The 25,738-nt window shown below is 43.9% G+C and overlaps 2 protein-coding genes across 4 annotated transcripts in view; one reads left to right on the top strand and one right to left on the bottom strand.

Annotated features, from left to right (window-relative positions):
* Window positions 1-25,738, top strand: part of fancm (FA complementation group M) — a gene marked incomplete at both ends in the record, with an annotated part of 59,912 nt that overhangs the window by 6,980 nt on the left and 27,194 nt on the right. The gene's annotated exons all lie outside the window — the stretch shown is intronic.
* Window positions 1,914-18,187, bottom strand: soul3 (heme-binding protein soul3). 3 transcript variants are annotated; one of them, XR_013935979.1, is made up of 6 exons: window positions 17,594-18,182; window positions 9,258-9,352; window positions 8,083-8,224; window positions 7,814-7,997; window positions 6,021-6,168; window positions 1,914-4,534 (listed from the first exon to the last, which is right to left on the bottom strand). XR_013935979.1 is itself a non-coding variant. In XM_080479956.1 (6 exons), the coding sequence occupies exons 1-6, from the start codon at window positions 17,841-17,843 to the stop codon at window positions 4,506-4,508; spliced, it is 720 nt and encodes a 239-aa protein (XP_080336082.1). In that variant the 5' UTR covers window positions 17,844-18,182; the 3' UTR covers window positions 1,914-4,505. The 3 variants fall into 3 exon arrangements, 2 of the variants coding, with proteins under 2 accessions (XP_080336082.1, XP_080336081.1); XM_080479956.1 differs by lacking the exon at window positions 6,021-6,168 and adding an exon at window positions 7,687-7,706; XM_080479955.1 differs by lacking the exon at window positions 6,021-6,168 and having other exon boundaries at window positions 17,594-18,187.

The following is a 25,738-nucleotide window of genomic DNA, read 5'->3' as shown; positions in this document are numbered from 1 at the left end:
GTGAACACCCGCCTCCACCAGACGCACCTGAGACGGTGATTCTCATTTCCTCTGGTGTGCTCTGGGCAGCTGGACACGTCTCTCATAGCAAGATCCACAACAGAATATAACAAATTCTCCCGATTCGCCACATTCCTGACAGATTAATTAAAGTGACGATGCGCAACAGCGCACAGCAGCCCGCCGCAGCGCACAGCTTTGGGCATATTAGTTTGCAACACCGTGGAACAATACTGCTGACGGTGCGTAATGACTCGTGATGATCCGCCACTGTTTCCTGCTCTTACTTGTAACTCATGATAAAAGGTGGCGACTGTCCGTGACGGCGTGACGCCTCGACCCTGAAATTATAGAATTCAGGTCAAAATGTTGATCCGTGGTCAGGAATCGAGATTCGTGCCAAACGTGTCATCGTTATATGTAAACGCACCTTTAACAACCGTTTTCTTTCTTTTCTCGTCGTGACTTAAAACTTCATCAACCAAATCAATTGCGTTTTTATTTAAATTAACTCCGCATCAGCAAATTGTGTCTGAGCTTTGGCAAGGTTGTATGAAATAAGCGATGATGCGCTGTTGTGCTCTCTTACATACCGTGGACACGGAGGGCTTGTATCACCTTATGTGTTCAGTTTCTGTTTTGCGGCTGTGGGATTTTGGAGGGTCGTTGTCATTAAAGCTGCAGCGTGCACAAAGCTAAAGTCCCGGTAATATAAAACTAAACTGTTCAGTCCAGTCAGAGTTGGACTGAAGGTTTTCCTGGCAAACTTTGTGCTTTTTCACACTGCAGCTCATGTTTCTTTGTTTAATTTTGACTTACCGCTCTGACGCTGCGGTCAAGCCAGCCGTCCCTCGTGTCTGTTTGGTGAAGTGAGCCGCTCCGAGGTTTTTATGGTCGCTCGTATTGGGAACTTTACGGTAACGTCTCGGCGCACAGTTAAGCTCTCGGTTTTCAAAATAAAGGACATTTTGAAATGATATGGTTTCCACTTTGTTTGTCGAATATGGACTGATTAGAAACTCGTGTAGTGGGAGACGTGATTCAACACGGATTTGGAATCTGTTACCTGGGAGTTAATAAGCTTTAAAAAAAGTTGTTGCTGGTTTTTTTTTAAATATGTGAATATTTAAAAAAAATTACCAATAAAAGATCATAGGATGAGCTGTACCTTCATCGGCTCATATACTTTTGGGATCCAATACAGACTTTGAGCCAGTAGGTCACATGACCTTGTAGATATTGAAATATACAGTTTTGGTTAATGGAAATGTGAAAATTCCCCCCAAAAATTAAACGCTTATTAGACGAAGTGTGTCTCGACAATCATAAGTAATTTCATGACCCAACACTGATTTGGAATCAATAGGTCACATGACCTAGAAGCTATTGAGCAGAGTTACTGTATTTTTCCGCCTATTGAGGAACGCTGCACTACACCAATGCAATACATGATGTTTGTCTTGGGGATATGGATGGATTTGCATGTTTTCTTTGCTTTGTGTTTTGTTTGTTTGGTATTTTACTTACTTATTTAACTCTTCAGTGTTTTTCACTTCATTTTGTAACTAATCTTGTCTGTTTTCCTTTCATTAGTTTGTTGTTGTTTCTCTTTTCTTAAAAGTGATCCTGCAGCCTCAATGGGACTCGCCTGGTTAGATAAAGGTATAAAATGAGGTGTTGAAGTTTATATCATCAGTTTGTCACTAAACAGTGAGGTTTGTGGACAATTGACCTTTCAGGGAATTTGTGTTGAGATTTATTTCAAGATTATGGTGCTGTAATAACAGAAATGAATCCACACTTCCTTGCCGAAGCATGATTCGGCTCGATTGGTATCGTGAGTTCAAAACGTTGGTTATTCTCAGGAGTTGAAAATGTGCGACACTGCCGCAGCAACGAATGACACGCACATCTTGTAGATTTCAAAAGACAGGAGACGAGTACATCTTTATTGAACCAAGAAAACCACAGTAGCTCTTGTTGCACTTTGAGTTTTCACAGTACAGCACACTTTTGCAAAACACTAAAAAAAAGCAAAAAAAAGAAAAAGAAATGAACTCCACACACTTGATGTTCCCATATAACCATGCTCTTAAAGGGAAAACTAACCTACACGTATCATGGCTTTGCGGGTGTTAGCACACTGGTCACGAGAGTTTAACATCATACCGACGCTACAATCATTGAATGCAAAATAAATTCTTTGGATCTGAATGCCTTGATATCAACATTAAGACTGGGCCACCCTCCCAACACAACACCAACTGCTAGTTTCCTTTTTTCTATAAGAATATGTGGACAACTCATTGTTAGGGTGGAATTCTCTACTTTGTTTTGACACATTTCTGTCCGCCACAGATTCAACTAATAATCTTACTTTAGTATTAATCCCATCGGAGGAATTCCTTTTCCGAATTGACCAATCCCATTCCGAGGGTGCGGAGGTGCGGCCACATGGCGGCGCTTCAAGGAGCTGACGGGGGGGTCAAGGGGTCACGCTCGGGGACCCACAGCGGTGATCTATCCGCAGTCGGGGATCGGGATTATTTCCTATGTCCTTGTACAAATCTTCACACAGTGATGTTTGACAAGTTTCCCAGCTCCACGTGTGCATTTCACAGTAGACAGACTTACTGTCAACTCTCTGTTTAAAATTCAAACATGTCGACTTACTACACTGGTAGCTGTATTTACACCTTATTCTGTGACAAAAATGAAAAAGAGCGAAACAGAATTAACTTGATCTGTAAAATCTAATGACGGCAGAGATGACGCACTTGTCTTTTGGATGTGAGTGAAGGGTTACTCATATGAACACAGTGTAAAAAAGAGAGACATTGAGGTATCTACTCCTGTGTGATCAAGGAATGCATTGCATTGGACCGTTTTTCGTCAGAGAACACTAATATTATCTGGACCAGAGGACTGCAGACTTCATGACCAAGACACCTGTTTACCACCTGTTATTTTCTGTATATTTTCTATACATGCAAAAATGTTATGTACTTTGTCTTGCATTTTTTAGCCGTTTAATTTTATTGGTTTCAGAGCTTCATCATAGCTCTTTAGTCGTTTGTGTGGTCGTCTCGACGCTCCAGGTGAAGCACCAGGTTGCCAGTTAAAGAAATTTAGTAAAATTCTATTGTCCCCTGAAACTTATTTATTTGGATTTAATCCTGTTATCCTACCAAGAAGAGACTTTAGAAACATTTCTCAGCTGAAAGGCAGCGTGCAGGAGACACAGATTTCACTGGATCAAACATTCAGCTTTTCGTTACTTTAAATGGAACGTTTGTACCTTCGACTGGGAGAACATAGTTATTTATTTGCTCTCAATACAACAAAAGTCAAGGTCAAAATGTCTCCGTGAAAACTTCACGAAGCCACTACAAAACGGGCCATTGAGCCGCCGCAAAGGGACCGTAGAGCCACGCGTGGCTCCACAGCTGAGGGCTGCAGACCTCCGGTTTAAAGTACTTTGATTGTCATTCTGCAGTAAAATCAGAGAGCATTCAGCATTTGGTTTGGAGCAGTGAAGTTTGTTGTGGCTTTACATTCATTGTTTCTGGGTGTTTCTCCTATTTGTGTTGAGCTCCTGAAAAGGTTGACGCTACCGTCGGTCTGAGACCGTCCTCCAACCGACTGTAACTACAACTGAATGGACACCCTCAGACCGGGTTAGGTTAGGGCCCAGAAACGCTTGTTTTGATTCGTAATTACCCCATAGATATTGCACTTTTTATTGAGACACAATGTGACTGGCATCGCGCCGGTGTGTGATTTGTAGTGAATGAGACAGCCCAGAGATAAAGACAGTGGAAGGAGAGTGACAGTCCCTCCACACTGAAGAGACATAGTGGCTGTGCAACAAAGACAAATAGAGCACAATAAGGCTGCATGTCTACTGGGAGCCTGTTTTCTCTGCACATGTACAGGCCGCTGCATGTTTCTGACACCACTCAGTGGTTACCATGTTCATTGACCACTAAGAGTTACAGCTAGTTCATTTTTTTAGCGAGTGTGCACTGTGCTTAGGAAAGGAGGTGAATACTTCTTATCTCAGCGTCTGTGTTGACGGGCGTACGGCAGTGATGGGTATCACTTCTTGAGGGTGAGATGAGTTTCTATGTAAGGTGAAGCTGATGGGAGATTCACTGAGGTTGTTAGAGTAAGGGCGAAGCTATATTCTTAAAAAATCCAAACCCAATAGCTTTGGAGTGTGTGAGGCTGGTGGTTGTTTCAGGTAGAGTGGGGACTAAAGATGACGTTGCACCTGAGGCTGTAGCTGAGCTGGGGCAGTGTTTAGGGAGTCTGTACGAGGCTCGAGGGGTCCGGATTTGGACGCTGGTGTTCCACTGCTTCTCAGCGTTGCTCCAGGAACCAGATCTCATTCTGACGGTTGCTGTGAGCGGGGTTGGTGTAGCCGGCCACAATGAAGGAATCGCGGACGCAAACGGCAGGAGGGTCCAGCAGCTCAGCCATCGCACTGATCTGATCCATGATGGTCACTTCATTGGTCGGACCGCTGAAGGGTCTGCAGACAAAAACGACAGAGGAGGGTGAACTGGGGCGAGACAATACATTGCAGATTTATTCTTTATATCATAATCGCCTCAAAACATTCAGTCTTTCACAATTTAAGACGCTTTTGAACTGCAACATATATAAATTTACTAGTGCTGTCAAAAAACCACACATTAATTAAATTTATTGATTTAAATGTTTAACTCCTTAAAGTGTTTTTACGCGATTAACGCAGTTCTGTTTACTTCCGTTTTTCTTTTTTTAAACTCTGTTACCGGTGCAGCCACTAGTGCAGCACCTTGGCAGAATACTGAGCAACGATGAGATGACGTTCAGGCAGAACATTTCACTTTAAAAAGTTTCCTGGCAGCTCATTGTAGAAAGTGAAAGTGAGTCCTTTGTAATATACCGATAGTGTGTGTGTGTGTGTGTGTGTGTGTGTGTGTGTGTGTGTGTGTGTGTGTGTGTGTGTGTGTGTGTGTGTGTGTGTGTGTGTGTGTGTGTGTGTGTGTGTGTGTGTGTGTGTGTGTGTGTGTGTGTGTGTGTGTGTGTGTGTGTGTGTGTGTGTGCAAAACCTTGTTTCTAGAAATATTCAAATTCTCAAAGTGGTGGAATAATAAATAAGAGATTTCTTTTTAAATGTATTTTTTTGTTTTTGTGTTAAACTTTGAGAGACAGTATTCACTCAAAGGTAAAAGAAAGTTATATAAAATAGTCTTTACATTTAAATATGCTTTCTGTGTGTTGAGTCTACATTAATTTCAGTCTTAAGTAGAAAAAAATTTGATTAATCGCAATTAATTACAGAACATTGTGTGATTAAATAGTTTTAAAAAAAAATTAATCGATTGACAGCACTAAAATTTACATTTATTTCTGTATCTACGTGGGAAATTTACGGAATGCAAAAGACCGACTAAACAGCGATGAATTCTCTCCCCTTGCCCGTTTCATTCAGGCTCTGCATGTCGAATTATTCAGATGAGTCCTGCTGCACTAGCTCATATTTAGTTCATTATTTTAACTTTACATCAGGACAGGAGGAAGAAAAATGACTGAAACACTGCAGACACGTGATCAAGAAGAGAAAGGGGGAACAAAGACATGAACGTCAGGACTGCAACTTTAAAGTGCTCATGACACCATATTTCATGTTAACTGTATTGTTTTCGCCGTAAAAATATAACAGTGATATTTGCATATTTGCCGTCATTAGACAAGCACTCTATGTTGACATGTTTACCCTTTATAAAATTTTGGGCCATTGAAAAGCAAACGCAGAACGAGGGGGTGAAGTCACGTCAAGGACACTTCTCTCTGGATCACGCAGGTAATGCTGCATTTTCATGTTGTTGTGGTGCATTTTTTTTTTTTGTGGATTTTCAACACTATCGAATGATCTACTGTATGATCTTTCAATATACTGTCTACTACAACATGTCTACAATGTAGACTTATTCAATATACGGGACAGATGGACGGCAGTGTTCATTTACGATTAGTCCCTTATTCGTCCTCAGAGGAGAAATTTCTTCTCCAAATTGACCCATCGGAAGCAGCCACACAGTGCAGCGCTCGGTGGGGGGGGGGGGAGAGCTGATGGAGGCCGGAGGTCTCCCTCACAGTGCAGGAAAGCTTTTTGGACTGTGAGAAGAAACGGGAGAACATGGAGGAAACATATACACACACACACACACACACACGGAGAGAATATATAAACTCCACACAGAAAGGACCCAGCCGGTATTTGAACTGGGACCTTCTCGCTGTGAGGAGGTGGCGCTCACCGTGGAGTCGGCCAGGACCTCACCGAGGGCTTTTCCACCAAAAGGAACCAGGTGCTGGTTCAGGGCCGGTGCCAGGGCCAGTTCTTAAACGAGCACCGCCAAAGAATCGGTTCTTTTTCCATTGTCAACGGAGCCAAGTGAGAGCCACGTCACTCCAAAACGTCGTAACGTCACTGAGTTCACCAACGTAGCGCCGGCAGAGCGCACACAGGAACGAGGAGACGGACTGTATTGTTCGGTTTGTTCCGGGTCGCTCCGTCTAGTCTGGCCTGAACCTCGGACGCAGACCAAAGAGCCAGAAAACATTGAGTCTCCTCGTCGCTCCAGTGTTGTTTTTTCCACGTCCGTCTTGCTTTAGTCCGGAGCCCCGGAGTGGCCAGAGAGAGGGAAAAATAATAGTAACGCGTGAATGAACTTGGGACTTATTTTTCAACATTACATCGTGAATTTCTGTTTCTTTCACTTTATTTCTGGACGTGTCTAAATCAAATGTTTCAACATCAGAACGGAGGTGTAGAATGATAGAACGCAGCTCTACAGCCGTTACCAATGGCAACCTGCAGAAACACACGCCGATTAAAGTTCTCTTTCACATGAAGCCATTAAAAGGCTCATTTTACGGCAAAAAAAAATCCAAGCTTTCATTTACACTAGTATGTAGTTTGTTTTTTAGTTGCCGATTAACCAAAAGTCTGGCTTCATTATAAAGAAGTTCTGTGGGTTGGAAAATAAAAATGGAGCGTCTCATAGCGGAGCGCAGAGCAGCCTCATGCAGACCTCAGCCTGCGGTCATAATGTGATATAAGACCTGGAAGTGAAGTTAGTTACAAGGATGTTCCGATGAGACGCCTGAAAAAAACGACAATGGAAAACTGCTTCTAAATTATATATCCGACACAGCTGACTTTGTGACAGCGCCGGAGCTCTGCATCGTAACGGTTCAATTAGAACCGCCGGCTCCTCCATCGCAGATTAAATTCTCATTCCCAAGCGTTTTTGTTTTTTCCCCCCCTATAACCACTACGGGGCTCCGCGTTCGCTGTAGATTTCAAAATGCCGGTTCAGCATCTCTTCCGCCTCGGAGGTAGCCATAACTCCGCCCCCAGCTGATGACGTGTCAGACCCCGCTCTGGCCCCGCTCCGGTCCAGCAACCATGTGGGGCCAGCCTAGCACCTGTTTAGACCCCGACAGGCCGGGGCTTTGGTGGTGGAAAGACAAAGAACTGGTGCTAAATCCGGCCCTGACCCTGAACTAGCACCCGGTTCTTCCTGGTGGAAAAGCCCCCGCTGCAGAGTCAGCCAGGACTCACTGTGGAGATGGCGGCGGTTTAGAACGCTCGCTTGGCTGCGCTCAAGAATCATGACTTAATTTCACCTGTTTTTCGTAGTTGTTTTCTAGTGGATGACAGCAATATGACAGAAATTGTGTTAATACTTGAATTCTTTTCTTATTTTGGTGTCATGAGCACTTTAACTGAGAGCAGCGTTTCTTCTCCTCTGACCTGCTGTATACGACAGTGGCGGGCCACATCTCGATGACGATCTCCGGGTCGTCGGGCTGCGGCGGCTGGGCCTGATGCTCAGTGGGAAGGTAATACGCCACCGTGACATCATGGGAAATCACAGACCGGTCCCCATTTGTGCGGACCACCGTCACGATCGGCAGCGTCATGCCCAGGTAGTCACCTACAGGGGGGAAAAAAGTGCTCATAAGAAAAAGAGCCCGGAATTGAAGAGGTAGTGCTCGGTAGTTTTCTTTCTTTGGACTCACCGGTGGAGTTTTGCTGGCAGATGTATCTCATTATCCTCATGAAGCCATAGCAGATGCTCTGCTCATATGTGTCCTCACGCATTGTTACACAAGCCCAGCGGCCCTTCTCATAGTGACGCTTCTCATAGAGCAGCTCTCCACACTGGAAAAACACAAACATTCAACCTCAACAGTGTTGGACATTAACAGACAAAATCTATTCAGAACCTTTTCATCCACACACCCGACAAAGTTCACAACTAACCACGTGATCACACGTTGACCTGATTAATTGAAAACCTGTTCCAGCTCGTCTCAGGTCATGTCAGACCTCTGTGCCTCTTTTTCTTCATTTGTCACAAGTGCATTTGCAGATACAAGATACCTTTAATTTAATCTTTATCGAGGTCAACATTAATGCTGCATGGCTAAATTCACACTGGCTGAGGACATTTTCTTTTTTGGATCAGTTTCCACCTACAGACTTTCACAAGAAGAGTGATGTGTTTACTGTTTGTTTGTTTTTTTCATATAATTTTATCTGATTTCTGTTAATCACAAGTCATAAAATAGTCTTTTCCTGTGAGTGAGTTTATTCAGATTCTATTCTCCTGTCTCTTCCTCTTATCAGGACTCTGTAAACTATACACACACACACACACACACACACACACACACACGCACACACACAGTGGGATTCATCTGATTGGTCAAACATGAACAGCATGAATGTACAGTGTGGGGAAACTAGAACATTAATCACAGTTCAGTGTTTTATGACACACCGATGTTGACGTTGCGATACGACTCCGTAGTGTGGGTAGATGTGTGTGTCTCAGAATAGGGAGCCGTGCAATCACTTTGTTTAACCGGAATCTCCAGCCAAGTTTTGCCCAACTAATTTACTCAAGTTAATCCCATTAGCCCTTTTTATTTATACGGTCCTCTAAGAAGCTTATTATATTGGGCGACACGATCATTTTGTCAGTAATAATTAGCCGACCCAGCTGAGACAGAAGAGCTCTTTGTCATTTTTTATGACAAATCTTGAATAGGAATGTAATGCGAGCTGTTTCCAGGTGACCGACAGACACTAAGGTAAAGCTCTGATGCTTTGACCTCTGAAAGTGTACGGAGAGACAGCAGCTTTCACAGTCCATTCAAAGTGTGCTTTAGTGACCAGATGTGAGTGGTACCTTGTCTTTGCGTCCGAGCAGGGTGAAAGGAACAGGTTCCCTATGACTGCGGCCTTGGTTGTTGCTGGTGAGCTGCTGGATGGGTTCAGCCATATCTGTCACACAAAGCAAACCACGTGTGGAAAGTTCAAAATAGAGGTTTTCCATGGTGGGTTTGTAAAAACAGGTGGGAAGAATGAATGGTGACGAGTTAGAAGCCTGTCACATAAAAAGTTTCCCGCCTGCAGAATGTTTTCGGGTACATTTAAGAAATTAAAGGTTTCAGATTGTCCATATAACTTAGAATGTGTGAACCTGCTGACAACATTTGTGAGAGAGATCCTGGCCACAACTACCAGAAGTGGACTTCCATCAGAGCTCTGCTAAAATTCAGACCAGAAGAGACATGGACGAAATTCATCTGGAGCCACACCAACATCTGTAAAATGACAAAAGGTTCTCTGGACCATATCTGAACTTTCATAACTAAATTTCTTATGATAAAAACAGGAGACATTCGAATATATTTTTAGCTGTTTTAAGCCATTTTAGTGGTGATGCTTGTATTTCCCTTTTTCCCCTTTTGCTGTGGTTTAAGCCGATTTAGTTTAGGTTTACCTATAAAAAAAAAAAGCTGATTTGATGTCCTTTAAAATATCATCTGCGACTGACAGAAACATTTTCTAAATTGAGCAAAAACATGTGAAAGATGAATAATATCAACCATACAAAATGTTTCCACTGGCACATGATTTACCAAGACCTAACTTTTCCAGGGGACCAGAGGCATGTGTTACGACGCTGCATTTTCTCTTATCAAGATAACTTCAAGGATTAACCCTGAGTTTTCCGTACTACGAAGCTCGCTCACTTCTCACCAGGATAAATCGCCCCGGCAACTTAGGCTGAAAGTCTTATGTTCTGGATAAGAGGTCAGAGCTCCGCCTCCTGACCAATCAGATCTCTTGGAAAGTGACCCGCCCATTCTTTAAATGATGATGATTGGTGCGCGGGTCCAACGCTGAGCTGCAGCTGAGCAGAAAGGTGAAAATAATTCAGAACAATCTTTTTGACATAAAATAAATCCTGGTCTCTGAGGCTTTGAAGGATGTTTTTGTTCTTAACTTGTTCCAAGTCTGTTTTTCTCCACGAGGGTTGATCTGGAATAATGAGGTTAATGATCACACCTGACAGAACTGCAGAAACATAAATTTATGGAACGCAGAACTACTCGTGCTGTCGCAGTGATAAATTAATATTCCAAGTCAAAAAAATCTCTCACAAGGGAAACTCGGCCTCAAAACAACTGGATGGAAAATCTAAACTAAAAGAAGAGAAGTGAGGAAGTTCAGCCCGACACGTTTCTGCTGAAATAAAGTGAAACCGAGTGATCAGCGTGACATACTATCTGTTTATATCGCAGATGAATTAATATGGTATAATCTCATGAAGTCACACATCTACAAGTCAGGAATGTTCTGGCTTTTGCTGCAGCAGCAGTGTTGCTTTTAGCTGCTGGGTGTGGTTTAATTCTTCATATTCTCAGAGAACAATTGATCTTTTCGTAATCTGTAAACTGCGCTGCAGAGTTCCTACATGTGTGTGATTGGTCAGATGACGTAAACTCCGCCCCTTTCATGTGAACGTGCACACGTAGGTCTGGTTTGAACCAGAGAGTTGATAATCTGCTTCGTTGTAATAGTTATCAGGATCGCGCGTGTCTGGATAAGTCAACCCAGGAAACAGAGAGTAATTGGTTTTTTTTCCTGAAGAAAAAGTGGTCCGGACCAAACAGGCGAATGTGAATGTGCCCTAAAAGCACAAATACAAACCGTTTTTAATCATGTTGCTAATATGAAGGTCAGAGTGAATACATTACATCCATCCATCTTCTGCTCAGGGTCACAGGAGCCAATTCCTCGCTAATCCAAATTGTAATAATCAATACCATGGCATGCATCTAATTAAAGGTTGTCGCTATTAAAGAGTGGCAGCTCATGATAGGCCACACCTTTAAAACACGAGTGCTGAAAACAAGAGAGAAACCCAACCACGGTCATTTAAACACGCTGTTCAAAGAGTGTGCAACTACAAATGTCATTTTTATTTGCTACAATCATTTTATTGCTACAAAGATGAGATTTTAAGTTTTGACTGTCTTTCCTGAGAAAGGTGGTGGTGTCATTGGGGATTTCTCCTCACGTTGGGGTAATGAGCATGAGGGGTAACTGGATATTTTATATTATATAATGCTCATGAAGGAACGCACCACATAAACACCAGTAAAAATAAGTGTTCAGCCTTTTATGAGCAGCCAGGATGAAAGATTGAGTCGTGTTTTAAACGACTTTAGAAGAAGCGTGCCGTCTGGATAAGGTGTTAGAACTGCTGCTATACACTCAGTAATGATTAATTTTCTCTGAATAAACCAATGAGTGGTTTCACACACTCATAACTTTGATAACTGCACCGCTGTAGGTTTAGTTTATGTGAAAGGTTGTGCTGACAAACTTGCACAACAAATGTGTGCTAATGGGAACATGCTCCGTCTTGTTCCCAGCATCAAAATACAAATGAAAGGTCGCAACAGTATGAAGTGAGGTTTCTTCCCTTGGACTTCAATAATGTGGGATGACGACTCATACACACCGAGCGGGACCTGCTAAGCTGCTTTTGGCCTGCGTCTCTGGAACAATAAATTCCATCTTGTTTACAAACTCCAAGCCTTTTTTGTGCTTGCGCTGCACTTCATAATACGAGCTCCTCTGACCTCGTTTTTGCTCTGAGATGAGTCACCGTCAATAACCAGCAAATAATGTCTCCTTTGTTTGGAACGACGGCGTCATTGAGGTTCGAACACTGAGAGTGGAGCCTGCATGTGGTAATTTATTACAGTTCAAATGTGTCTCATGAGTTTGAGGAAGCCATACTGGGGCCACAAATTATATGGGAAGAGAAGCTGAAGGAGTTTTACTTTAAATTACAGATAATGAAACCATAGTTGTCTTTCTTGTTCTGTATCTGTCGATGTGTCTGTGACGTGTCCACCAGGAACTATGTTTTAGCAGCCACGCCCCTTCATGTGGCCCTTCTCAAGAGGAAAATCTCGCCTCAAAATTTTTTCCAACTAAGCAGATCGAGAGGCACGGGGGGAAAAAATGAGCTGAAGAGGAGGATGGAAGATTTAGATTTAAAGAGACCGGAAAACATAGACACGGAAAAAGCCAATCAAACACATATACAAGTTATTTTTACATTCTTGTCTTAATTTTACTTTTTCAAGAATGTCACTGGCATTAAAAAAAAAGGAGTATTGAATGTCTAATTCAATGCAGTCCTGTATTTTCTTCACCCCTCTTTAGTAGACCTTTTCTGAGCACATTCTCCTGCCAAAGTACAAGTACCTGTGGTGTCAGGAAGAATTACTTAAAGTCATTTCCACGTGAGATTGCAGCCAGAGTGACGGCCAGTGTCCAACAAGTTGTTGCCTGCCATACCACTCCGCTCCACTCTCCGATCGCTGGATCACCCGTTGGTGTTGATGAGAAGTACTTTACTTCTTCTACCTTAATTTAGTACTGCGGTAGACCCCACTGTGCAGTACATGAAGGATCGGGGTGGGGCGGGGTGGTACGTCGAAGCGCACCCAGACCCAAATCTGTAGCGCGGTCCCACCACAGAGAGCACAGTTAAAATGTAGGCAGGGTTGTGAGCGACGCAGGTATGTGACATTATTACACAATAGTCGTCGCCGGACCAATGCGGAAGTTCCGTCTGAGTAAAGCCGTGAGTCTCCGTTCTCGGTGACACAGCTTGGAAAACGTTCTCGTTCTGAACAGCGGTGTCCAGCTCCCGCCGAATCTCCTCCTCTTCTAATATGGAGAGGAGCGTCTGCACCTCCTCAGAAGAACCGTGTTGCTGTGTAGCGCCGGCACTTCAATAAATTGAGTCAACGAAACAACCAGTGTGCACAAAGCGGCGTATGTGAACAATAATCGAAGGATTTACGGCAGAGGAGCTATTTGAATATCGCGGGCTTCTCGAGAGTGACGATCCTCACGACCAATCAGCAGACGGCCGCGTTGTCGCTCCTCCTTATGGGAACTGTTCCGTATTGCTGGGCACCTCAAAAGAAAAGATAACCGTTCTCTTGTACGGATTCCACATGGAAAGCATAATCCAGCCTTTCAACCAACCAGCAGGAAATAGGACATCAATTACTTACTAAGTTAAAGGTAAACACATTGTAAATATCCATATTTTGATATCAGCCTGCACATTAATTCAGCAGTTATTATTTAAACAGCATCAAGAAAATCAAATATCCCCTACAGTAATCAAGCTGTTAGAAAATGCAAAGAGTGCATTTAGCAGCTGTGAAGAGGTAAATCAGGTGCATGATGAGCTTATCCTCCTTGCTCTGACTCCATACTGATTAGAGTAAGGCAGTAAGCTCTCAGTCTCTGTACAGACCTCTGATCCCCCCGGGCCGCAAACTACGCTTCAGCTGGTGTCAGAGTTACCGCTCTGGTTCTGGATCCACCTCAGACCAGGAGGTACAACTGAAAACAATCCTTCATGTGAGAGCAGGACCGGAGTGGGACTCATTTTCAGCCCTGGAGTTTCATACCTCAGACCACTTTAGATCACGACCTGTTAAAATCATGTAATTATAATCTTAAAAATGTGAAGTCCAGAGCGTTATTCTGTAATTCAGTGTATGTTTCGAAAATATTTCCATTTCATTGCAAGTAAGTGTTGCTTCATATTGAAAATTTTGCTCAACACAAGTGCACCAACAGAATACAATACATCTTTTTTTTTTTATATAGTTTCTGAATCTATATATCAAATAAGTGTTAACAGATATCCAAACCTTGAAAATGAAACAAACTAAATATTAGATTCACAATATAGAATTAAAAAACTGACTTTCTTATAACACTATCATCTGTTTTTCAAAGAAACATGGCCGACCCTGGAACATGAATAAACCCTGAGCAGTGCACTGGTCTCTTTCTCTTTATGACAATATCATTTTCCAAAGACATGAGGATTCCTTCCTCAGTGCTCATGAGCATGGCTGCCTCTAGTTTCTTCTAGTCAAAGTGCTCCTGAGTCTGTTTTTAATCAAATGTACTGTTGAGAAACGTCTCATATATTAGACGTACTGCTTGATTGTCCACACACTGTTCCAACAGCTCAGCTGTTCCTTCCATAGTGACAGGATCAGTCCCCTCATCACCACTGGCTCTGCTTCTCACACTAAATCACTTTTTAAAATGATCTAAATTCTCAGCACAAATCTCCCCTTTTTATAAAGTTCAGGTCCGTTTCATTAATGTAGAGCTGAATCATCTAGAATCTCAGGGCATGTCTCATATGGAGCAGGTCTCCATCCTACTCTTCATTATATTGAATATAATAATATGATCTATCCTGAGATCAGTCCGACTTGCTTGGTGCTGCTGGATCTGGTTTCTGAGGAACCAAAAGACAAAGTTTCCCAGTTATGTGGCGTGGCATCATACTATTATTTAAATTATATAACTTATTATAACTAATTATATAATTATATAATGCCACAAAGCTACAGAATTCATCTTCAAACTTTAAATAAAGTTTATTTAAAAAAGAAGAAGCTGTCAGTGAAGGGAGGCGGGGACAGCGTGTGATCAACCCAGTGCTGTGAAGAAGAAAAAAAAAAGTGAACACCGGCCCGACCGGCCCTCCGGGAATTGTCCCGGTCCTGTATGAGAGGCCCGACAACAAAGCCACTGAGAGAAGAGAAAATAGTCCTGGATTTTCAGTTTCCACACACACTGGTCGATCACTCACGTCCGTGTTACTGCGAATTAAATGCTAAGAAACGGACATGTTTTGAAGATTGTTTCTGCTTTGTGAAGAGCAGCTCCTCCATCACACAAACACACCTCTATCACACAGACACACCTCCACCACACAAACACACACCTCCATCACACAAACATACACCTCCACCACACAAACACACCTCTCCATCACACAAACACACCTCTCCATCACACAAACACACCTCTCCATCACACAAACACACACCTCCATCACACAAACACACACCTCCATCACACAAACACACCTCCATCACACAAACACACCTCCATCACACAAACACACCTCTCCATCACACAAACACACACCTCCATCACACAAACACACCTCTCCATCACACAAACACACCTCTCCATCACACAAACACACACCTCCATCACACAAACACACCTCTCCATCACACAAACACACACCTCCATCACACAAACACACCTCCATCACACAGACACACACCTCCATCACACAAACACACACCATCACACAAACACACCTCCATCACACAAACACACCTCCATCACACAGGTCCACAAGTCTTTCAGCATTTCTCTTTGAGTTCTTTCTGTACTGTTGTCACCAGGCTTCGTATAATTTGGACTGTGGATGGATTAAAACGTTTTAATGAGTTATTTACAGTCGTTGTGAATTGCTTGTGATTAATCATATTTTTCTTTCACACTTAAAAATTCGGTCGCACACTTTGCAGAGCATGAATGTGAAGCGTGTGGGATCATGAGTCCGAGTCCTCCGAGCTCTGTAAATTGTCCAGTCGTAGTTTGAACAGAGTGAACGTGAAGTTTTTGTAAGAACAATACAGTTGATCTCATCTCTGCATGTAAACACGGGGCCAAACGGTCAGCCTGGAACAGCTTCAGATAGATGAGCAGCATTATTTGACAACACACTCAGCAACAGGCCACATATGTAAATACAGAAGAGCTGACTCATTCTTAATTTAGTTTATACAGAGTTCTATTTAGCGTGTCAGATTAAAAGTGAAGGGGAAAAAACTTTAACAATTAAAGTGCACAAATCAACAGTGGGACTAATTTGTGGGATTATTCTCTGCATTCCAGAGTGAAACAAAGCAGCTTTTCATGTGACGTGACTGTTCGATCCCATAATGGCCCCGTTTTTATTTTTGGGAGCTTCTTTCAGAATAAACAGACTGAAACACAAAGAGGTTTGCATTTGGACCTTTCTGTGTGAGATCTTACAGCTTCTACTTTGAGAGTGAGCTTTAAGTGAGCGGAGGGTCGACTGTGTGGCTCCCGGTTTGCCCCTCTGGCTGTGTGGATGCTACATTTTATTTACTGGGATTCCCGACCTAAATCTAAACTGAGCAGGCAACACGGGACGGATAAGTAGGTAGATAGATGAACATAATAAGTCATATTAAACTGTTCAGCGAGAGAGTGAAACAAACCCCAAGTTATACTGTTCACCACCATCACAGTGTTATTACGACTGCTTTTCAAGAAGCTTCAGAGGCACCGTGGTTCTCTTATAAAGTCCTAAGAAATGTGTCTTATAACTGGTTGCATTTCTGCTGTTATAGTAAATAGTGGTTCACACCTTGATCCCGTGCTTCTTCCTGCCACCCTTGTGTTCCCTGCTTTCTGCCGAACAGGGTAAATAGTGGATTTACTCTTTGTTGATGGGAACTGCAGCCTATTTTCAGCTGACGGAGGCACATCAGGTGGGGGCACATGGGTAATACATATCAGGCTGTAATTCAACAGAAAGCCGGACTCTGAGCACTTTGTGAATGCAAGTTGGAGATCCGGAGGATCTCTCCCATCTGCTTGTTTGTGTACTGGCTGGAGCTTTTGTTTAATTGCTTCACCGTTAGTCTCAGGGCTGCCTGAAGGCTTGGAAATGTCCCAGTTGGAACTGGTTTATCTATGTGCCTCCCTTGAAACTAGGTCAGAGGTGTTCAACTTGTGGCTCTGCAGCCGCATGTGGCGCCAGGAAACTTTCACCAAAAGAAGTGGGGAAAAACAAACTTTTCTCCGATTCTAAGCTTTTCTGCAGCAGGAGGACACATGTGGAAGTTAAATGGGACAGTGGAATAGTTTCTACAGTAAAATCTGCATCGGAAATGTTGAGTATGACTGTAGAGACAAACTCATATTAAAACAATGTGAATCAAAAGATTTAAACAAAAAGATTAAATTGTTGAAATGGTTAAAACATCTGAAACTGTAAATTAATAATACTGGCGAAAGAAAAACCGCTAAGAATCTCTAAACTGTTGAAACAGCTTGTTAAAAGGTAATAAAGTGTAATAAAATGTTATCAGCTCTTTATTACATTTCTTAGATTATAAGTTCAACATAAACTCCAGTTTTAGGTTTGTTAGTAGGTGAAAGTCTCATTTGGGAATGAAAGCTGCAGAATTAGGTCAAAGTGCTTCAATCACCTGCTTCCTCCATCAACAGTCCTACTTTTAAGAACTGGTCCTGGTCCCGATCAGATCCATGTCCTACCTTGGGAGACCTCCACCTGGTGTCCCCGAGCCACGTCCTGCCAGTAGTGCAGCAGGCGGTCGTCGTCCTCCTCCATGGTCTCCCCCTCCTCCAGGCTGCCATTCCCCGAGTCCGACAGCTGGTCCTCGGAGAAAGCCTCCAGGTCCTCCAGGGTGATCATCCCCTCTCTGTCGGGGCCGGAGCCGCCGCCTCCTCGACCGCCTCCTCCTCCTCCGCCGCCGCCGCTCATCTGACAGCCGCCTCGATCCATTTCCCAACCCCGGAAACAACCCGCTGCCGACCGGCTCGGAACTCGTGAAAACACCGAGTTTCTAGAGAGGAGAGCACCTCGAGCACAGCTCGACCGACGCTTGTGTTGGAGAGTCCGTCCAGCGGAGCTCGGCTCGTCCGGGTGAGGACGCCCGCGGCCGCCTGGTGCTCGGTGAGCTGCTCAGCTCGGTTCCGTTCAGCAGACACGGCGGGGCATGTTTCCCCGCGCTGCGTTATTCCTGAAGAGGAGTCATATTAGTCCGAGGAGCACTTTAAACACAGCAGAAAACAAACGCTGACGTTTCTTCTCCCGTGCGGAGCAACGTGACGTCTCCTGCCCAGAGCAGGAGGAGGAGGAGGTGGAGGAGGAGGAGCAACGTGACGTCTCCTGCCCAGAGCAGGAGGAGGAGGAGGAGGAGGAGGAGGAGGAGGAGCAACGTGACGTCTCCTGCTCAGAGCAGGAGGAGGAGGAGGAGGAGCAACGTGAGGGAGGAGCAATGTGAAGTCTCCTGCTCACTCAGAGCTGGAGGAGGAGGAGGAGCAACAGGACGTCTCCTCCTCCTCAGAGGAGGAGGAGTAGGAGGAGGAGCAACGGGACATCCCTTCCTGCTGCTTCTGCCCTGCTCATCTTGCCACTGCTCTACCTTCTCCCCCTCCTCCTGCTGCTCCAACCTCCTCTTCCTCCATGTCCTCCTGTTTCTCCTCCTCCTGCACCTCCTCCTCCTCCTGCTCCTCCCCTATCCTTCTCCACTCCTCCTGCTCCTTCACCTCCTCTCCCTCGTCCTGCTCTCTAGTGATGAGAATCCCGACTCCTTAAACTGACTCAAGGGTTTTTGAGTCGTTCATCCAAGTGAACCGGGTGTCTGAATCAAGAGTCATTTGAGTCAGTGGCGCATGCCACCATTTCCTGCCTCTCCCGGAGCTGGACGCTCGGCTGAATGGCGTCATGAAGCACGGGGAGGAAGCGTCATGTATATAGGACGATACTGAAACACATAAACAATAAGTAGGGAAGCACCGAGCCACGTTTGTTCACTTCTGATCTGATCCCGATACCCGAATTTGGATATCTGCCGATACCGATACGATTCTGATACCGGAGCAATGTTTGCTTTTAATATTATTATTATTATTATTGATTTTATATGAGGCTGTAATAAACTCGTCTGTACAGGAAAGTATGAAATGTAGGAATGTATGCATGTATTCTCTCAAAAGACAACTTGAGGTTAGTATCAGGTCAGAAATGAAGCAGTACAAACTATTTTTATTCAGTTTGGACAATGTGGGGGTCTGTGTGACGTCATCGTCTCATAATAAACTAGTTATATCTTTAAAACACCAGAATCACTTTATTAATCCCTGGAGAAATTCTTTAGCAACGCAGCACAAACTGTGATTATTCCAGCTCTAACGCAGCAGAAAAGATTGGGACTATTTTCACGGAGTTTTGCCTGGAGTAGGACGCAGCTTCACGCAGGTGTGAATCGCCTGCTCCAGCGGAGGAGCGAGTTGTTCATTGTTTTGACGCCGCGGTCAGCGCCGTTCACCTCGGCGAGATGTGTTGCTTTGTTTTTAGAGTAAAATCCGTCCAAACAGCGACATGTTGTCATGAAAAGTTGTATAGCTCAGTGCTACTTCCCTAGCCTGCTGGCTGGCTGCAAACTGTGGAATGGATTTCCTGACTCATTCCTCCTGGTCTCATTGAGACCCGCCTCCCTTCAGGAAATCCAGTCCACAGTTTGCAGCCAGCGAGCAGAGCAGCAGCAGGGAAACACTGTGGAGTCGTTTCTGTAACAGTGAAGCAGACGAGGCTTCATGGATCAGAATCCTCCGCAGGTTTTATCGGAAATTTCTGATGCATGAATTACATTGGTATCGGAACCCGATACCGGTACTGGATCGGATCGGTCCCATCCTTAGTACACACTAGTTTTTAGTGGCACTTCTCTGTTTATTCTACATTATTTGTGTTGTTTTTTGAGGTTTATTTGAACCAGGAACTAAGTTAAATAAATCATTAAAACATAAAGTAAATACCAGGTATCCAGAATGGCAACGATACAGTATATATATAAATACATGATTGTAAAGTTAGATTTTTCCTTCAAAAGTTCAGATTTTCTTCTTACAGATTTCAAACATAGTTTCCGTCTCTGCAGCTGGACGGCTGTCGCCAGAACGACTCAGTGAACCGGTTCATGAACATGATGACTCGCGAGTCACCGCTCAGCAAAGTGAATCGCGGGTTTTGAACGATTAGTCCAAACTCGTACATCACTACTCCTCTCCTCCTCCTCCTTTGTCCACTTGCTGCTATTCCTCCTCCCCCCTCATCCTGCTGCTCCTCCTCCTCCTCCTCACCCCCGCCTCCTCCTTCGTTCTCTTGCGGCTGCAAGTTTGAATTTTATCAGTCAATTTGAGCATTTTTACCGCCTTTTTTATATTTCAAAATGTAACTTTTGACTTCCCCGTGTACAAATCGCTTTAGGACTTAGACTTTCCGTAGAACCGGATTCAAAGTGTTCGACAGCAGAGGGAAGCGTTCGTCTGTGTCGGGGTTTTAATCTGTTCTGAAATGTTTTGCTGTCGGACCATAATTAGGACTCCAGTTACAATTACAGTACAAATCACACCACACACTGAGCAATTGGGAAAAGATGAATATAATGTGATGTGTTCCAGATCTTGGAATTCCTAACTCAGAATGGTGAAACATGGGAAAACTATTTCAGTACAAATAATGAGAAGTATAAAGATTTAAACAATAACAACAACAATGCTCCTCTGTTGTCCTGGACGCTTCCCCCGGGTCTTTAACGACCACGGAGATATGGAGGGAATGAAAAACCGTTAACTAGCCGACTTCCTGCTTTAAGTCAGCGGTCGTTGATCCAGAAGGTTTGATCGCTCTCGCTGCATTTGTGGTACTTGTGCAGCTTCTCCGGGATCCCGATCGTCGTGGAGGAAACACGGTGAACCATCCACTACAGACACGTTTCCGTGCCGTCGTCCAGTCAGGTTCTGTTCATGTGTTACCGGTGGGAAAGATTCTGAACCCCCTCCAGTGCGCCCTCGCTCAAGTCTCGTTTTTACAAACCATCGCTTCATCTCAACATCTTTTGTTTATTGTTTAAAAGTACAAAAGCATAAAAATGAAGAACAAATGACCTCAATGAGACATTTAACCGTTAAAAGTAACTGTTCTGCTTTCAGAGTGCAGTTAAACGCCGCTCATCCCTGGTGTGAATACTTGATTACAATACTTAACATGGCTTTGTGCCGTTTCACCTGGTGTCGTGCAGCCACACTGAGTCACTGTCGGTCAGTTCGTGGTTCTGGATCGGTTCCAACACACACACACACACACACACACACACACACACACACACACACACACACACACCGTCACCGACTGACCTCAAACACTGGTTTCTAAATGGTATCAGGTGATCCTCACACAACAAACTGACATCTATTGTAAAAGGTCTGTTTTTACGGAGCTGTGTGGTTTATATATATATCGGTTGCAGGAGTGAAGGGCTTCAAGAACTTCCTCCAATATTCAGTTTTGTCGATCATGATGGCGACATGCCATGAGAACAAGTGGTTTCTCTGATCAAATGTCCTTATTTTTTCATTATTCTATTCTTCTTTCATTTTGTTCTGATTGTCGAGCAGCAATTCCTCCTGCTGAAGTTCAAATAAAAAGGGTCCAGCTCGTGTTATCTGGTTCTGGGAACAAATAGTCGTTAAATTGCCTTTTGGATGAACTGCTTCCATCGTTTTCCCCATTGTTCAGAAGGAGGTCAGTGGTAAAGGAGAAAGAGGTGGACACTGAACGTGAACGTTGTCAGCGCCGAGTCGGGGGAAGAGCTTCAGCCCGCCTGTGCGTGGCTTCCTGTGTATAACAGTGTGCGCTCCATGCGATTGTGCACTTCCACACACTTATGATGGATGTCTTGACAACAGCACGCACTCAGAGGAGGAAGGAGCGGGGCAGAGTGTGTCTGTCACCCATAAAGACATGCCGGAGTGGAGTTCTAATACCGTCTTCTCTTCGATTCAGTTACATGCTGATTGATGATGAAGTTGTCTGCAGCGTGAGGGACAGCGTGAGGGACGGCTGAGGGACAGCGTGAGGGACAACTTCCTCTGATCTGTGTCGCTGTTGGAGCCAGCTACCATGTTGCTTCCTTCAACAGGCACGTAGAGAGGACATTATATAATGACCCTCTGCAGTTTGTTTACACACACACACACACACACACACACACACACACACACACACACACACACACACACACACACACACACACACACACACACACACACACACACACACACACACACACACACACACACACACACACACACACACACACACACACACACAGCATTAACCTCTCCATTGTTGGCATGTGGGATTGAGAGTATTAATAGCTGCCTGCTCAGACTTTTGAACGTCACTTAGCTCCATGTGTGACAGCCAATCAGCTCTGAGTCCTTCTGAGCATGCTCAGAAGGACAGTCATCATCAGCACCATCAGTGCTTCTCTCTTGTCCTCTCTGCCCCCTCTTCCTCCTCCACTCATCTCCTTCCTGCCTCCCTCGCTCTCCTCCTCTACCTCCTTGCCTTCTCCCTCCTCTCCTCCCTCATCCCTCTATCCTCCTGTCATCTCCTCTCCCTCTGCTCCTCTCCCCTCTACTCTTCCCTCCCTGTCTCTCCTCTCTTCCTCCTGTCTCCCTCCCTCTCCTTCCTCCTCTCTTTCCCTCTCCTCTCTCCCTCCTCCTCTCTCCCTCCCCCTCTCCTTTCTCCTCTCTCCTTCTCTCTCCTCTCCTCTCTTCTCCTCCTTCCTCCCTCATTCACCTTCTTTCTGTCTGTGTTCAAATGACTGATATTTTCCCCACTTCATTCACAGACGACATGTTATTGTTACCACTTGGTGATACTGGGAGTCGGTGGTTAGTGACATAAAGTGTGATTAAAATGTTTCACTGGTGTAAAGCACAGTGGACCACACTGTGGAGCAACACCATTTTCTTTTTATTTTATTTCCCTCCTGATTCCACTCACACTAAAACGGCAAACTCACTAATCTTGTTGTGGTTAATCCCATAATCCGGACCACATGGAGCCCTACCTGTGTGTCAGCCCCTCCTCAACATTTCTCCTCCAGAGTCCTAAACAAACCAAAGAGGTCAGACCGAGACCGACCAAGCATGATGGAGAACTGTTGCTAATGACTCAGGCAGCTCCGTCTCTCTTCAACACTGTAAAGTTGTTGTGAATGTTTGTGGACTCTTAAGGGTTAACCCTCCCTGTTGCTTCGGGGGTCATTTCAGCTTTTAAATCAGTTACTTAGATATTTCTTTTTGGATTACTATTCATTTGTGTGCTGAGAAAGCAGAAACGACACTGAATTACATGAGAATTAAAAAAAAAAATGGTTCAATTCGAAGAAGCATGTTGGATGAGCCCCGTTTACACAACGTTTCACGTCACAACACCTCATCCCTTAAATAATAATAACGGCTTGGATTTATATAGCACTTTTTTCCGCACTGACTCAAAGCACGTCCAGAGACCATTATTCATTCACACCAGTCCCACCAGTGATGCTAAGCTACGTTGTAGCCACAGCTGCCCATTTTGCGCCAACGGCACCTCTGACCGCCACCAACATTCATGCACCATTCATACGAGGCCATGTGGGTAAAGTGCCTTGCCCAAGGACACAACGACAATGACTGTTTGATAGAGTGGGATTCAACCCTCCAACCCTCCGGTTATTGGACGACCGACTCCACCGCTGAGACACCATCGGCCCTAAATAAAAGGAGTGTGTTTACACTGCAGCAGTGGACACACTGGCAACAATGTAGTTAGTATGCCGGGCCACGGGAGGGCGCCGTTACTTGATTTTGTAATGAAACCACACAGATATATACGCTATACGCTATATGCTATAAACACCAAAAGTGAAGAAAGTTTTGCGGATACACTCGAATTCGTTGTCGTGTGAACGGGGCCTGAATGAGATTATAATTTCCAAGACTTTCCTGCGGCGTGACGCACAAGTGAAACAAAGTGTGACATCTGAGAAACGTCATGCGTGTGTGCTTTACTAGCTTCAGCCTGCTGCTCATCATTTAACCCTTTATTTGGTGGCGCCCACGTTATCTCCCTGCGTTTTCAAAGTAAATTCATAAGTCTCTTACGACAGTTATGGTAAACTTTGAGATCTGTGCTTCTTTTGCACTGTGTTTAGAGAGTTTGAGAAAATCATTAAAAAAAAATTTTTTTTAAATTTTTTTAAACCTGTTAAATATGACAGATGTTGTTTTGGTGAGTGACTGAAGCCTCCACAATGCTCCATCACACTGTGAACTTGATCCCAGTGCATGTGACAGTGCCTCATGTTTTCATCCAGTTCCAGGTAAAGCACCTTTTTTCTATTAATAAGGACTCGTACTACTAGACGGCAGTAATTGAAGGTGGAGGAGCTGTGGCAACAAGACTACACAACATTTTACAGAAATTTAAATTTGTCACGTTCAAAGATATTTTCAGGCCATCAATGGCAAAGTAAGTGGTTTTTGACTTGTCAAAGTTTTTAAATCTTTAGAAAAATTGGCATATTTGTTTGTATATTTAATTATTTTTTTTTTTAAGTCAGAAGAGCTTCAAAAAGAAAGTAAAAGAGAAACTTGAACTGTAAATATTTCAATCAGCGTTTTATCAGTGAGGACAAGTTTGGTAAACATGTCCAGAGGAAAGAAATGTGACTGAATTCTTGTTACATTAGATAAATGTGAGACAGATGCTGAGGTTTGTCTTTTTATTTCATGCTGCATTTGCACATTCGGTACAATATTCTTAAGCCACAATCTAATAACACTTGGTTTCATCATAAAGTTTTTCAGCGACATGCAATATATTTCCATGGTAACTAATACAATCGTTGTTCCAGGATGCTCCCTCTGTATCAGTATAATTCTTTGGTTAATGACAGAATATTCAGAGTCCATTTTTTATTTTTTTTTAATCATTTCCACACAATGAACTCAACGACTCTCCGATCAACAGGAGGCGGTCATTTTGAGATGTGTGAGGAATCGTAAAGCAGAGCAGATGGAAACACCTGACAACACCCCAGGTGATCCATCTGTCCATGCTCCCTGAAAGGTTAGCAGCATTAATGCTGGTTATTCAATCTGCTGCCGCACTCTCACATTGCACCGGCACATCTGTTTAGGATGAACCATCAGCTCCGAGGTTCTTTGACCACTTCACATCTTGATCCGCAAACCAGGTTTAACCATCAAAACCAAGAGAGCAGACATAAGGTTTGTTTATGTTGCATTAATGGAGATTAACAGCTCCGCTGAGGAACTAATGACATGTTATTATTGTATCAAACAGTTTCTGCCATTAAGCCAGTTTTTTTTTTTCCATTTAACTCTTTTATCATGACCTTTTGAAATGATCGTCCACGCTTTTATTTTGTCTCGCCTTGACTACTGCAATTCTGTTTTCACTTGCTTCAAATAGACCGTCCTCGGCAGACTTCATGTTGCACCAAAATTCAGCCCACATCGCCCCCGTTTTAGAATCAGAATCGGTTTTTTTTAGCCAAGTAGAGTTTACACAACATGACAATGGTGCAACTTGGCTCCCAGTCAAGTTTTGAATTGACTATAAAAGTCGAATCCTTACTTTCCTGGTCGTTGCATGGTCAGGCCCCCCTATACATCGTGTACATGCTGTGGCCCTACACCTCAGGGCGCATCCTCCCATCTTGAGGCCAGAGCTTCCTAAAGGTCCCTAAGACACGCTTTAACACCCGGGGGGGGGGCTGACTTTTTATCCTGTAACCCACCAGACTATGGAAT

The sequence above is a fragment of the Lipophrys pholis genome (assembly GCF_963383615.2).
Source record: "Lipophrys pholis genome assembly, chromosome: 14".
Taxonomy (NCBI): domain Eukaryota; kingdom Metazoa; phylum Chordata; class Actinopteri; order Blenniiformes; family Blenniidae; genus Lipophrys; species Lipophrys pholis.
The sequence above is the reverse complement of the archived record's forward strand: the minus strand, read 5'-3'. Positions and strand labels throughout refer to the sequence as shown.

Excerpts from the sequence above, each read along its gene's own strand:
- soul3 (XM_080479955.1), bottom strand. The coding sequence starts at position 17,843 with ATGGATCGAGGCGGCTGTCAGATGAGCGGCGGCGGCGGAGGAGGAGGA. Across the intron at positions 7,998-8,082 it reads CTGCCAGCAAAACTCCACCG|GTGACTACCTGGGCATGACG; the intron begins GTGAGTCCAAAG and ends TCCCCCCTGTAG. Across the intron at positions 4,535-7,813 it reads GCCACTGTCGTATACAGCAG|ACCCTTCAGCGGTCCGACCA; the intron begins GTCAGAGGAGAA and ends TTTTGTCTGCAG.